At 41.3% G+C, this 14978-nt stretch overlaps 1 protein-coding gene across 1 annotated transcript in view; it reads right to left on the bottom strand.

The window, feature by feature from the left end:
- Window positions 1-14978, bottom strand: part of alk (ALK receptor tyrosine kinase) — a gene marked incomplete at both ends in the record, with an annotated part of 582154 nt that overhangs the window by 108516 nt on the left and 458660 nt on the right. The window contains one exon of the mRNA XM_079262769.1: window positions 13904-14037. Within this exon, the coding sequence (XP_079118895.1) occupies window positions 13904-14037 (134 nt within the window). The remainder of the gene's footprint in view (window positions 1-13903; window positions 14038-14978) is intronic.

Genomic DNA, 14978 nt, shown 5'->3' with positions numbered 1-14978 from the left:
CATGTTCATCTTAATCCTAATTTACTTATGAAACAGATTCAATGATGAAACTTATGCTGAAAGGATTTAAACACAACAAATAAAAGGCAAATTAGACATAAATCATTCACAAGACTGTCCTAATGAAGGCCAGGAATTTTCACAATTAAGAATCACCAGCTTGTTTTCTGCTCAATAACATTTTATCCATTCCTTCTCTTCCCCCCTGGACGGGTTCCCAGTTCATCGCAGACCATTTCAGCAAGAGAAATGAGGCCTTACGTGAAATATTCCCACCTGCCAGGAGGCAGGACTACGTGTTCATAATGGGACCATCATCAAACATCTTCAGTTTGTTGCAGATTGATGTGAGAGTCCTGGAAAGTTTAATGTTTCGCAGTGAAACATGAACCTCAGGGGTTAAATGTCTGAGACAAAATGAAACTTTTGAATAAGTTTTAATGGCTGATCAGTTTAATAAAAGGAATAGGAGGAGTTCAATAAAATATATTCAATAATAATCAAATTTATATGTGTTAAACTCCAAACTGGCAGACCTCCTGTATGACATGCTCGTGCTTCTCAGAGGTTTTAATGTATGTGTTGCAGATTTCATGCTTTTAATTGAAAGTAGTTGGAGGGACGTTTAAAGGTGGAGTATGTAAGATTTTCAATTTTTTCTAAATAAATTAACTAAAAAAATAACTACAATCATAATTAGATAGTTTTTTTTAAAAAGATGTAGGTTCCAGTCTGTTCATATTTGATGTGTTATTGAATTACAAGTTTAATTAATGACAAAGACCCTTCTTAAATGTTTGCCTACCAGTAAAAAAAAAAAGCGCTTTTTGCAATTTGTCATTAATTAAACTTGTAATTTAATAACGCATCAAATATGGACAGACTGGAAGCTACATGTTCAAAAACTATCTAATTTTAATTGTAGTTATTTTATTAGTTAATTTTTATTTTTAAATATAGAAAATCTTACATACTCCACCTTTAAAGTGGAACTATTATGTGCATTTCAGGCTAATTTATTTTTATTTCTGAGACCAGAAGAGCTGAGATTGATCGAGTTATTGTCACAAATGGCTTTATTTACTTCAGACCGACCCTCTCCGTAAGCTATCAGATCAGCCTGTGGTCAAAACGAGTGGATTGAGACTCTTCCGCATTAAGCCCCGCCTCCTGCCACTGCGCTACATCGGGAGCGCGCACCGCAACTGCTTTCGCCGGCATTGTAACATCTCATAAACAGAAGGATTAGGCTGATATGAACTCATTAATAAAACAAAATACAATGTCAACACATAGCATACAGCCCTACATGTTGGAACCTGAATCCGACCCTGAAAACGAAGTGGAAAACAGCAACCCACAGCAACGAATGCAGCAGGATGTCTCTCTTTGGTAAACTCACCAGCCATCGTTGGAAATAACTTTATCCCACGTTTTCCACCCACCTGATGTATTTGTACATGCCCTTGTTAACCAGTAGAAGGTAACCAATCACCGAACCTTATCCCCCGGGACGTCACAAGGATTTCCAAGTAGAAAAAACTCTCTAAAACGACGTGTTTTTCGTCGCCATGGAAACCGAACGGAGAGCGTGCTGGTACTCAAAATCAAACTCAAACATGCGTTTAGGTGATAAAAAACCGTGCCGTTCACATGTCTGATGAGGATTCAACACTGTAACACTGTAGAAAGCTCAGAAAACTCCAAATACCACAATAGCACCTCTTTAAGGTGCACTGTTAAGCTGTGTGGCCCATTTCAATTCTTACAATTTGAACATTTTCATCAAGCTTGCCAAATTTTATGACTTTTAGAGCATGCTAAATGTGCAGTTATGCCATCCACCTCGCAAAACAAATGATTCACTTTTCCACTTTAAAGATACACAACTTATCTTTGGCAGATTTTTTTCATTTTGGCGCCTCTAACAAAGGCTAATCCAGCATCTTGTCTCTTCTCTGAACTCTCTCCTGTTACAAGCTAGCCTGATGTTGAGTCTTATCTTGTAACTTATTGTGTTGGTATCCAGTTACTAGCATGTGACACGGTGCCTTAAAGCAAAGTGCAGCAGTTATGTAATGCAGCTGTCACAAAGTGCATTTTTTCTGCTTCTGGACAGTCAAAACAAGTCAAATAAAACTTTATTTATGCAGCACTTTTCGTACAGATGCATTCCAAAGTACTTTACAACATAAAAACCATTTCAAACATACACGCACACAACCCAGACACACAACCCTACCCTTTCCCTCAACCTCCCGTTTGTACTAAAATAAAACTGCCTTCAGATTTCTGTCTTTGTATGTAGGAGATGAAAACAGATCCATGAAGACAGAATGAATGTCCACCTGTCATTAAATGAGTCAGAAGCAAAGAATTTAACATTCATATACTTTCATTGTGTTGCTTTAACAGACCTTTGTGCCACCTTTAAGGCTCGGGTCTAATTATATAAAAATGAAACGAATAGTAGGGACTTAAAAAGAACAACATGAAGGCTGCTTTTCTGCTGAATACTGAGGCATTTCTTTTTTGTTTTTCTGTTTAAGCTTAAAAGACAAAGACATATCTAAAATCTGTGTATCATTTGTTGATTTCACAGTTAAAGTTAAACAAAATAATAACAAAATGTCATATTTTACACGTGGGGACATGCATGTTGAAGAGAAAAGCTGGAAATGATCTTTGCACGTGCAGGACAGTAAGACACTGCAGAGAATGTGGAAATGAGCTTTGACATGAGCCAACATATTAATATTTTGGCGTGAGCTCTGCACCTGGAAGAAACATTATTAATGCACACATGAGTTGACATATCAAGGCTCACCTGCACTCAAATCCTTCCTGATGTGCTGCTGCTTCTTTTTCCCCCCGCCACTCACTGCACAGACAGCAAACACTCAGCTGCCACATATACTTGTTTAAATTGGCTGCAGCTAAATCTGGAAGGAGTTCATACTATCATAATACACACACACACACACACACTCTTCCTCTGTGCTTGAAGAGAGAGCACTTACACTGATAGTAATTGAGCTGAAAATCTTGCAACATTTTGAGAAGATTTTCTTTTTTTTTTTTTTCCTTAATAAAAGATGAGAAAAAGGTTTGAAAAACACAACAAACATTTGTCAAGTGGGACATTATTTATCAACCCAGTACAAGTGAGTTCAGACAGGATAGGCTGGTTTATTGGTGTGTGTGTGTGTGTTTGTGGGATCTAAAAAACTCACTATACTTGGAGTATTCTGAAGGACATGTTGAAAGCTGAATTTGATCTCAGACTTAGATTAGGTTAAATTTAGAGTAAAGGTCTAGATTATGGATTCAGCTTTAGGGACAGATGAATTCTTTATATCAGTGCTGGACGATAACAACAACATTTAAACAGTGAGAAAAAGAGATGAAGAAGACCTCCACACAGCTCCATTGTATGAAAAACAATGAGCATGTCTAATATAAAAGGTACAAGAAGCAACTGACTGCAACCAGAATGACTCTGTTGGTCGACCAGGGAAGACTGGAGTCAGTTGCAGCGCAGGACACACCAGGAAGCTACATGTAGGAGATGCTGGTTCAATTATCTGTTAATACTGAAACAAAAGCATTTGGGGAGCGCAGACCCTCACCAAGCCAAGCGTCTTGTCTGCATTGTGGTGTTTGTTGTGTGTCTATATCTTCATTTGTTCTTTTTTTTTTTTTTTGCCAGGATGCAGATCTAGCCTTGATATCTTTCAAAACCTGGAACTTCTCCTTGATTTTCTGACCTTTTATTGTGGAGTTATACTGAGAAGTCTGCACACAGAAAGTGATCCGGAATAATGGAATCTAAGTTAAACCAAGACCCGTTCTCTGGAAAAAAAGAAAGTCCATCCAGTAGTTTTTGTGTAAAGTTACTAACAAACAAACAGACAGATAAACGCCAGCAAACACATCACGTCTGCCACCTCCTTGGTGAAGGGAATAGCTCTGGTGCAAGACATTTAAATTTGCAAATGAAAGATTACAGATTTATTCAGTAGTCCTGCTTTTAAGCAACAGAAAAAAAAAAGGTTGTGTTAATGCAAAGATTGGTTTGTGCACAGTGAGGCAGCAAATATCTAACTTCAAACTCCTTTTAAGGTGGTATAACTTAAAAGTCATGTGAAGGTTATTTGGCCATATTTTTCTTCTTTTCCTCAAATAAACTTTTAATATTTATTGGAAATGTTCATCCATCTTCCAGTGATATGATCCAAACACTACTGGCTGCAGAATGATGCTTTCTAGTAAAACAAGTGTTACTTTCCTCAAATTCTACATCCTGCTCTCTACCAAACCTAAATATGGACACGTAGCTGCACAACAGAGCAAAACACCATCACTACAATATACTAAATGCTCAGCCTGGAGTTGACATTAAATGATCGGCTGATGTTTGAATTGAATCTCATCTTTTATGTTTCTTCCTGCATCCGGTACAAATGCACCTGGCCATTCATCTTCTTTTAACTGTTATAGGGCTAATAGGGCATGGGTGAGGGTGGGTGAAAGGGGATGTGTATGTGTGTTAGTGTTTTATCTATTTTCATGTAAATTGTTTTATAATCTAAAGCACTTTGTATTGTTTTTAAGCACGAAAAGTGCTATACAAATAAAGTTTGATTTGATTTGAAGTTTGATCCCAACTCTGTTTTGTATTTCCATTCGGATTCACTGCAGTGGATGAATGAGATCAGCTGAAGAGGGTGGAATTAGATTGTTTTTGCTTTCAGATTTGTCTGTTTTTCATCTTTGTCAAAACACTAATCTACTCCTGAAAAGCAGGAAAACTCTGGAGTTTGTAAACTTAAATCAGAAAGTACGGGATATGTGATTTGTGTCACAAAAAATGAGGGGAAAAAATCCCATCGCTGGAGTTCAGAGGAAATTGCCCTGTTTCCAGGACGTTGTTAAGTCTGCACACATGCACATCGGTGGGTTCATGTGCACTGATGAGTTGATGCGTTTTTACAAGACTGACAGCAAACAATAAAATGAGTTCTACTCCATCGCTCAGCCTCATGGGCCGCTGCCTCTCTGTAAGACATCCTTCAGCACTAATAAATCTTCGTCAAGTTTGACAGTTTTTCATCTGAAACACGAGGTATCACTGTTGTGTCTGTGTACTGAGCAACAAACACAAGAAGTGTCTGAGGTATGTGATCAAATAGAGCAAAGTCTCAATTACAGGCACATACTGGATATGTCCTGCGATGACACTGGATGTTGGTTTTTTTTACTTTAAAACACTCCACCAGCCATCCATCCGTGTCTAACCCTCTGTCCACTCCACTGGCTTCCTCCAAACCCGCTTGCCTTGTCGCCTTCACGAGGCTGCGAGTGATTGATGGACTCAGCGACACCCTTACACGGCTGTGTACCTAACAGCTGCATATAGAGTTGCTGGGATGCTCCATGGCAGACCCGCAGCATCATGGTATTGTGGTTAGGGAAATGGGCCAAGAGGAAGAAGGTCACCAGTTCAAATTCCCACAGGATTGAGTTCGGCAGCGTCTGAGCATTTTTATGTACAGTTTGCAGGGTAATTCATAAACACACAAACCGAACAGGCTGTTCAGGAAGGCAAACATTCATTTTAGTTTACAGGAAATGTAATCTGTCGTATTCCTCTTCTTGCCACAGCTGCTTAGGAGCTCGTCAGTCAGAGTTTGAATAATGACGCTTTCTGTGCGGCTTTATCACGACCAGAAGAGAGACACTGGTAGAAGGTTGGATTCTAACTTCCTTTTAGCTCCAGAGATGGGCATGAAGTCACTTTAGGTGCAGCAAATTGGATTGCTCGTTGGACCAGTGACTGATGAGTTAATTAAACTGGAAGTGTATGGAGAAAGGAGTGAGATGCCGCTCCTTTTATTTATTCTCCATTGACTATATCTGCTTTCACCTCACTGATCAGCACTTAGGAAAACAACTGAAAGGGAGGGTGGGCGTCAAAATCACAATAAGCAGGAGGATTCTCATCTGCAGGTAAGTGTCAAAGAAAGCAACCTTTCTTCACTTCTAAAGTTTTCTGCATCAAAAACGGGGAAAAAAATGAAATGATGTGGTCTTATTTAGTTCTGACAGAAATACTGTTCGCCCACATCTGATCTACACAGATGTTTAAACCAGCATGGATGAAATTTGGTCCGAATGATCAGAATCTTCCAGTTGGTACGTTTCTGTGAAGACTTTGGGCAGCTTGCCTAAACAAGATGAAGTTTTAGCAGATCAAAAAAAGTTAATTTAGTCTTTGTGAAAACTTTATGAATAGTTTCTTCTATCAGACTAATTTAAGATACATGTTCATTTGATGTCAACATGTTCCATCAGGAGTCTGCAGTCTTCCTCAGAAGCATCATCCAGCTGTTTTGACTTATTGTTTTGTTTTTTTTCCCCCCACACAGCAGAGGCAGATGGCTGGCTGTCCCTGAGCCGGGTTCTGACGGAGGTTTCCTTCCTGTTAAAAGGGAGTTTTTTCCTTCCCACTGTCGCCAGTGAGTTTGCTCAAGATGGGAGATTGAGTTGGACCTCCAACTCAATCTGTTGGTTTCCTTATATAGGCTATTATGAATTGGCTTTATGTTTTTTATCTGTCTGTAAAGCGCCTTGTGATGGCATTGCCGTGATTTGATGCTATATAAATAAAGTTGAATTGAATTGAATTGTTTATCTTCCTTAGCATGGCCAACATGGTAGACCAGCCAGATCTGCCAATTTGGTATCTGAGAAGAGAGTCCTAAATATGCAAGTGTACGAAGACTCTTCCATCCTGGCTGATGGTGTCCCTGGCTTGTTTTCTGATTTTCATGGCCTCACAGTAGTCAGATGACGTCTCTGAGGAGGACTGCAGACGCCAGTCACAACACGTCAAGGTGAAACGAACATCTTCCACCTTTAGTTTGTCTGAAAGAAAAAAGTGATCACATATTTGAAGTTTTGGAAAAAACAAAACAATTAATACCAACTGTCAAGCACGGTAGAGGAAGACTATTGATTTGGGCTTGTTTTGCAGCCACCTTGCAGGCATTAAGTAGACTCTGGCAGCTAAAGTTTGGCTGAAACTGGCTCATATGACAAGGTAATGATCCCAAACCGAACATCAGATTAGAGCTCAATCTGATTGGAAAGCTGTGGTGCGGCTTTAAGAGGGCTGCAAACAAACAAAGCTCAGTGTGAAAAGTGGAGTGAGTTGCTCCTCAACCATGGTGGAAGCTGATCATGTTAACACTCCTAAATATTGGTTTTGTTTCTCCATAAATGATGTCCTGATATGTAAATCCTTAATCCTAAAGATGTATTTTCTTTAAAAGTGAATGTAAAACTATCAAATTTAAACACTTTTGATAAGCATAAGTGTTAGCATAAAGCTAATCAAGACACACCAGACATGACATGATCAGTATTGGCAGACTTTTTATCCCTCTTGGCTAATGATCCTTTTTTTTTTCCAGGTCTGCTGGAAATCGTTACGCAACCACACTGGAAACAGAACATTGTGTGCCAACAGTCTGTTTTATGTGGTGAAGTTAATCCACTGAAATCATGTAATCAAGCAAAATCAGATGCGTGCTCCTCCGTATTCACAGGTGATTAATGGCATTAATTGGCTAATTTTGAGTAGAAGAAAGAAAATAAACAAGTGTATCTGATGCTGAAAGCCTTGGCTTCGTGTACTGTTCTTGGTAGGATGGAAGGTAATCCGAGCCCAGGTTTGTGACAGGTGCTGGAGGGGAAAGTGGGGGAGGTTTCGAACACCGCGAAATGTGGTGTGGCTGCTCTGAGAGTGTGCCGAGACGAATTAGGACTTAGTTCGGGAGTGGGAGGTGTGTCGTGGGTGTTGTGCTAGGTGCCCAGGTGGTGCCTGAGGAGAGTACAGCACGTCTGCAAGCCTTTTTCTCTCTTGACTAGTCGGGGCTTATGTGCTGCCTGGCAGGAGAACACAGTGAACCAAGCGCTGAGAACAATTAGACGCTGTTCAGCCATGGCTGGATTTGCATGAGTGGCAGCACCCACTCTGTTCCGTGCTAATGCTGACAGAAATGACAAAGGATCACAGCCGATTTACTAATGAGGAAGGGATGGAAACCGATTGGTTTTGTGGGAATTTAAAGTAGCTTCTCGGCTCATTTTGCTTTTGCACTTTAATTTAAGGTTTTCTTTAATATAGGTGGATTGGGAAGTGATTCATTCTTAATCCCTACTTACATAAAACTGCACTGATTTACTGGATGCTTTAGATTCAGGTTATCCCATTAAAATCTCAGGCGCCCTTCAAAAATACAAACTAACATATTCATCTCTCCACTAGGTCTCCAAAGGTTAAAGCAAGAGTAAAGTTAGACATGTAGTATTAAAGGGGAAGGGTGCAAAATATACATTTTCTTGTACTTTAAAATCTCTTCTGCTCCATACCTGTCTTTGTTGCCATCTCAAATTTGCGTATCTGACAACCAAATCCAGGTAATAACCAGTTAGATGTTCCTGCTTGCTAATCAGATGGGCAGCTGTGAAATATCAGCTGCATCAGATGAGGGAGTCTTTGCATGCAGTGCTGACCTGACCCCAATCTGAAGCGAAATCTTCACACCACTCCTTCCTCATTCGTAGAGCTTTTGTTGCCCTATCATAAATGCTATTTCTATTTTCTGTTCTGCTTGTTTATATGTTGTTGCAGAACACAATAAAAAAAACTCTTACATAAAAGAATTTTCCATTTAATTCAGAAAGAGGGCTCTGGGAACGATCAGCTTCTTGTAAAACCAGTCTGCGATAAGCAGAAGCTACAAGGTAAAGGCCATTTAAAAGCTGGGCATTGTGCAGGTGATTCAGCCAAAAGCCAAAGATAACAACTAGTTACAGAGAGAAGAGCAAGCGTTCACATAAAGCTTTGGTAAAATTGCATATTGTTGATTGAAACATGAATCTCCTTGAAGGTCAACTGAGACCTGAGTGGTGGTTCAGTGTTCAGCTGTTTAGCCTGGTAAAAAGAATGCATTGCTTGTCTTTTTACACGCTAGAAACAGCGAAGAGACGTAGCAGAGAATAACCCTGCAGGAGCGGAAAAATTGATTCTGCTCAATATTAGCAAATTATGCATGAAAATTCAGTCTAAGAAAGGGAAGAGTCAGGCAACTAGACAATGTTCCAGGGAATACATCTGAATCTACTACCAAGTACTTAAAGAGTTACAAGCTTGTGTATGTTACAGTGGAGCTGAACATCTGTACATCTGTACATCAGGCTCAGAAGATTTACCATGCTCTGATTAAAGATTCTGGTCTAAAAAAGACTGTGTGTATGTATGTTAAATAGTCTTTGTGTTGGATTTACAACCTGTCGCAAGTGTAACCCAGCATTAACTGGAATAAGCTGCAGAACCTATGATTCTCTACAGCAGGAGCAGCAAATCTAGTCCTCGAGGGGCGCACTCCTGCAACACATACCATACACACATCAGCCTTAATCAGCAGACTTGTGCACAAGTGATTTGAGTCAGGTGTGTTGCAGGGGTGGCCAACTCCTACCACTTGCAGGACTGTGGGCCTCATGGACCAGAGTTGGCCGACCCTGCTCTACAGGATTGTTAGGCTGAGGATGGGATGGACATATGTCAGGTTTTTGGAAAATAAAAGCGATCTTTCAAAAAAATTTCAATAAACATAAGCTGCAGTTTCATAAAATGTCCACGGGGCGAGATTTTACGAGAATTTGTAGCCGTGTAGCTATGTAGCTGAGTAGGTGTGTAGCCATATAGCTGTGTAGCCGTGTAGCCGTGTAGCTGTGTAGCCATATAGCCGTGTAGCCATTTAGCCATGTAGCCGTGTGGCCGTGTAGCCGTGTGGCCGTGTAGCCATGTGGCTATGTAGCCGTGTGGCCTTGTGGCCGTGTGGCCGTGTAGCCGTTTAGCCGTGTAGCCATGTAGCCGTGTGGCCTTGTGGCCTTGTGGCCGTGTGGCCGTGTGGCCGTGTAGCCGTTTAGCCGTGTAGCCATGTAGCTGTGTAGCCATATAGCTGTCTAGCCGTGTAGCCATGTGGCCGTGTAGCCATGTAGCCGTGTAGCGTTGTCTCAGGGTTTCCCGTTGTTTGCTCTTAAGGATGACGATTATGGTTTTGTTCTTTATTATTTGTCAAAAACAATCCTATCTTCTCTCTGTCCACCAGGGACACACAAATGAGAAAAGTGTTTTCATTACACCTTTATGATATACCATATTTTCTGCACCATAAGGCGCACTTAGAAACCTTTCATTTTCTCAGAGACTGACTGTGAGCCTTAAAGGCCGGTGCGTCTTATGTGCGCACTGAGTTCCAAAATGTACTGGAAAAAATCAAGTGAAGCAAAACAATTTGGAGCTTGCCATCATTCTGGGAGGATTAACGACAGAACTCCAACCACTGGACATTGGTGTAAACAGGGTGTTTAAGCTGAACTTGCGAGCACCATAAGAGCGATGGATGAAAGACGGTGAACAGACCTTTACGAAGGTGAGATAGATCAAGGGTCCACCGCCCCTAAACCCCCAGGAGGGCCCCCCCCCCTTGCCTACACACTAATTCATTTACACACCCCACCATCATCCTGGTATACACACACATCTACACATACACTTACAGACACACACACACACACACACCTTCTGGCACATACAGGCCCACACAAACATTAAGTCCACCCTCCAAAACCGTCCTCTTGGTCTCGGGGCCACTACCAGGCACCAGGGCATGGACCTGCCCCCCACCACAGCGACAGATCCAGGTCAGCCCAACCCCCTCTGCGGAGGCCGACCCTCCACCCCCGTGAGAGAGGGGACAGCCTTGGGCACCAAAGCCCAGGACCCCCGCCCAACCGACCCCTCAATGGCACGACTGCCCACCACAGAGCCAATATCCGCCGACCCAGCCTCCTCCAGAGGCCTCGCCCCACCACCACGAGGCAACTCCAACCGCTGACCCACCCAAGGCCCCCACCAGGATTGGAAACCCACCCACTCCATATATGGAGCAGTTAAGGTCCCCTCTCAGGGGGTCACCCGCAGCCACCAGAGTCCCCCAACCCCGAGTGGGATGAGGTCACACTAGCCCTAACCATAATTACATCAAATGGCAGAAAGTTTCCATTTTCTATGATATTTTCTAACTGCTTCTCTCCTTTATTTTTCCACTGATGGAAGTTTATCATCTTTCTGTTCTGAAACAAGTCTACATGGGTGTAGCATTCACCAGATGGAGACGATGAGGGAGAGGGACTTCAGAACTGAGGTGGAAGTTGCAGCTTTCTGCTTGACAGGTAAGTTCATTCAGTCTAACAGTGAAGCTTAATTTTGGTGTTACTATCCTAGTGGGATCATTTACTGTTACTTGCTATTTAAAACTGCAGACGGTAATCTGTTAGTTAGCCTAGTTTCGTTTCTTCACAGAAGTCATACCAGCAGGACATCATGCACTTCTTTCAGCCGTATTTTCCCAGAGTTTCCCTCATGTTTCATCATTTAATTTAAGAGATTTCTCACTTGACTTTACACAATGACAATAGCTATTAACATTAGCTTGGTACCAAATACATAGAGGACATGTATTATTGGCAACAATAATGGAACAGAACTATGTATCGTTCAGGACACTCAAACTTGTACGAGATGTTGACATTTTGACATTTGTGACTCTGTTGCTTTGGCAGTGGTATTAACTAGCTTAAACGGAAAGGTAATTGTTTGCATTCAATTAGCAAACCATTAGATTTGAATAATCCTCACACACTGGCGCTTTAAGAAATCTACTTATCTATCTACAAGAGTTTGTTAATTGACAGAGTAAAAAAATGTGAACACTTTGAAAAGTATTAATTGAAAGGTTTTTCATTGGTTCTCATATAAACGCTGGGTAAGTGTTAAATTTAACTCCACTTAGCTGTGTATCTAACCTCCAGCAGGTCTTTGTTACATATAAATTGAGAGACGTTTTCCTTCATATGGCGGTCACCTCTGGTGGTTTTCTAGCTTTGACAGCATTTTCATGAAATGTAAGCAGTTTGGACAAATGTTGTCACTCTTCAGGCATTTGGTATAATAATGCTGATAAAAACTGCTCTGTAATCATCAACACAGTATTCATGATTATTACTGGTGTGAGCAACAAAAGTCTATGATATTATTTGTCATGACGTTAAAAAGCATGAGTTTTTCTTCTCCATCTCCAAAAACAAACTTGGTTTTGAGTCAATTTTGATCCACAAAATGCATATTTTTAATGAGTGAAAAAACACAATTTTTAACAACAGTATAGGTGGTTTGCATTATAACTAAATAATGCTATTTTGTTTACAGCTAAAAAAAAAAACCCAAAAACATTCTAAGTTGTACTAAACCTTTAGAAGTCAACAAAAGAAAAATCCAGATTTTTCCAGATTTCTTAGAACCTCGCGGTACAGTGGATTGCACATCTGGCCATTCCCTTTTCCTACCATTTGGGTGTCTTTATGACACTGGAGTGGTGTAACTTGAGGACAATGGCAGCTCTAATGATGCCACATGCTTTTCCTCTGCAGCTACTGAGTGAAACACGCCGGCATTTTGCAACGCGACCAACAGCGGGTACTTTGCAACGGGATAAATAGATAAATACATAAAGGATTTACAGAAAATTCAGCTTGTCATTAGTAGTGCAAAATTCTCCTTTAAGTTTAGCTTTTCAGCTTCAAACAATGACGATAAACAGCTTTTAAACAGCTTGTTGTCAGAAGGTTTAAGCCTAATGAGTGGTGACAAACGCTTGAACAAAGCGGATGGGAATCAGTAGAATGACGCTGAAATGCAATCAAACACTTTACTCTAACACATCTAGTTAAAACCTATGTCAGGTTGTAAGAAGAAAGTTGTGTAAACAGTTTTATATCATTGTAGCGATGTCTTTTGAGCTCTGCTGCCAACTTCTAAATGTAATTTATTCTGTGATGGGAAGCTACCGGTGAAGCATTTCCTTTCTTATCTTTAGCTTCTCCATTCTTTTTTATTTGAGCTCTGCAGAGCACATCACTGTCAGCTAAACTACTTTTCTTGTCTGAAGCGTTTTAAAACCAGTCACTCATAAAGAAAAAACATCAAGCTTTTTCCTCTTTTTTCTTTAACTCGCTAAAAAAAACCTGCTTATGTTAAACACACAGGAATATTTCATAAATTCGCAAAAAACACCAGCGTTTTATTGAATCAGCACCTGGTTGGTGTCGCATTTTGCTCCTGTCAAATACTTATCTGTTGGCGGAAACAAGGATTGCATCCACATTTCCTGGGTAATGCACACATTACATGTTTAAGGGAGGGTTTGTTGTGCGCCTCCGTCTAGTTCAGAGGAAATTGAATCAGTGATATTAATTCAATTCTGGGAGATTTCTAGGTTGACAGAGGAGGATATTATCTCAGTCTTGACCGGTCTACGCAATTCATTCCACAACATGGTATAATGAAGTTAAAAATCACAGAAAGTTGCTGTGCGGTTTCCAGACATGTTTGAGCAGATTTGGGAACTCTGCAGACATGTGAGACACATTTAGTCCACACATACGCAAGAAACAAGAAAACAACTGACAGCATGAGGGGCAATCCAAGTGTTTCCATCTAGTGGAATCATTTCTTATTATCTTCTATCCATTCATGTTTAATCCTTCAACTCAAACTTGAATAAAAATACTATATAATGCTGAGTCTTCCTGCACGGACAAAGATGAGAGTTTCTTTTTTATGCTGTTTCATCTCATAAATGGAAATAAATAAGCATTTTGCTAAGTTATAAGAATTTATTCAGTCAGGACAACAGCTCATACACACACACACACACACACACACACACACACACAGGGAGAAAGTACATGTCAAAGTATGACTTACCCATGGTGCAGTTGGTGGTGAAGTGGGGCTCGATGGTGGCAGTATCATCCTGTGGAATCCGCTGATCGTAGCCGGCTGAGATCCGAAAAGGCGATCCTCGGTGAGTCCCCAGGGTGAGGTGGACCACTGCCCAGCTACCAAGGAGAGAAAGCAGGAGTAGGGTCAGTGCGATGAGCAGACACCACGGCTGACAGAGATAACTGCACCATCTGTGGGGGTTAGAGGTCAGGGTGGTCTGGGGCTGCTCAGTCGGAGCTTCCAGAGCATCAGAAGATGGACTATCCAGAACTCCAGCAGATGCAGACATGGGGGCTTCCTCAGTCTCTTCCATTTTGTGAGGATCCCTTTCTTCCTTTGCCTGCTGATGCATGGCCCACCCTTTGAGCCCACCCAGACTCTGCAGGTCTAATCGAGGTTTACAGATAATCCGGTGTCGGGTTGTGCCTCAGCAGTGTAGAGCCTGTTCATATAGAACCTAAAGCCACAGCTATGAGAGGTGTGTGGCAGAGAAACAATGACACTCTCAGGTGGAAGTTCTTGTGTGCGAGAGGGCTGCAGTCCTGCGCTGAATGCTGCCCTCCCCTCAACCACCGGCTGGCTTTGTGCAGTTCAACTGTCCCTAATTTTATTAAGCAAATTTTCCTGACTTTTTTTTTTTCTGGCTCTGAGCTCATCAACAATCCCTCTCACTCCGTCTCCCTCTTCCTCTTTCTCCCCTCCCCTTGTATCTTGCCCATCCCTTTGTTTGAAAAGTCATGGCACCAATGATCCTGAAATAGCCCTTTCCCTGATGAGAAGGTGAATTTATGAGTGCCATTCCCTTGCATGCACGTCTCTACCACCAAGCATCTGGCAACACTAATTAGTATATTACAGCGACTGTGTAGACTTAATGTGGCCACACAGTTAGATTCCGCTTGCGTGCATGCACAGGTCATTACCTTTCAACAACAAAAAAAAAAAATCACTGCAAAGTGCATCAGACCCAGAATCTGTCATTTTAGCTTTCTGCAGAAAATATCAGACTGTTGCATCCTGCTAACTGTGCCCAGCTTGATAAACCAGGCTACATCAC

The sequence above is a fragment of the Telmatherina bonti genome, assembly GCF_933228915.1.
Source record: "Telmatherina bonti genome assembly, chromosome: 22".
In the NCBI taxonomy this organism is placed as follows: domain Eukaryota; kingdom Metazoa; phylum Chordata; class Actinopteri; order Atheriniformes; family Telmatherinidae; genus Telmatherina; species Telmatherina bonti.
The sequence above is the reverse complement of the archived record's forward strand: the minus strand, read 5'-3'. Positions and strand labels throughout refer to the sequence as shown.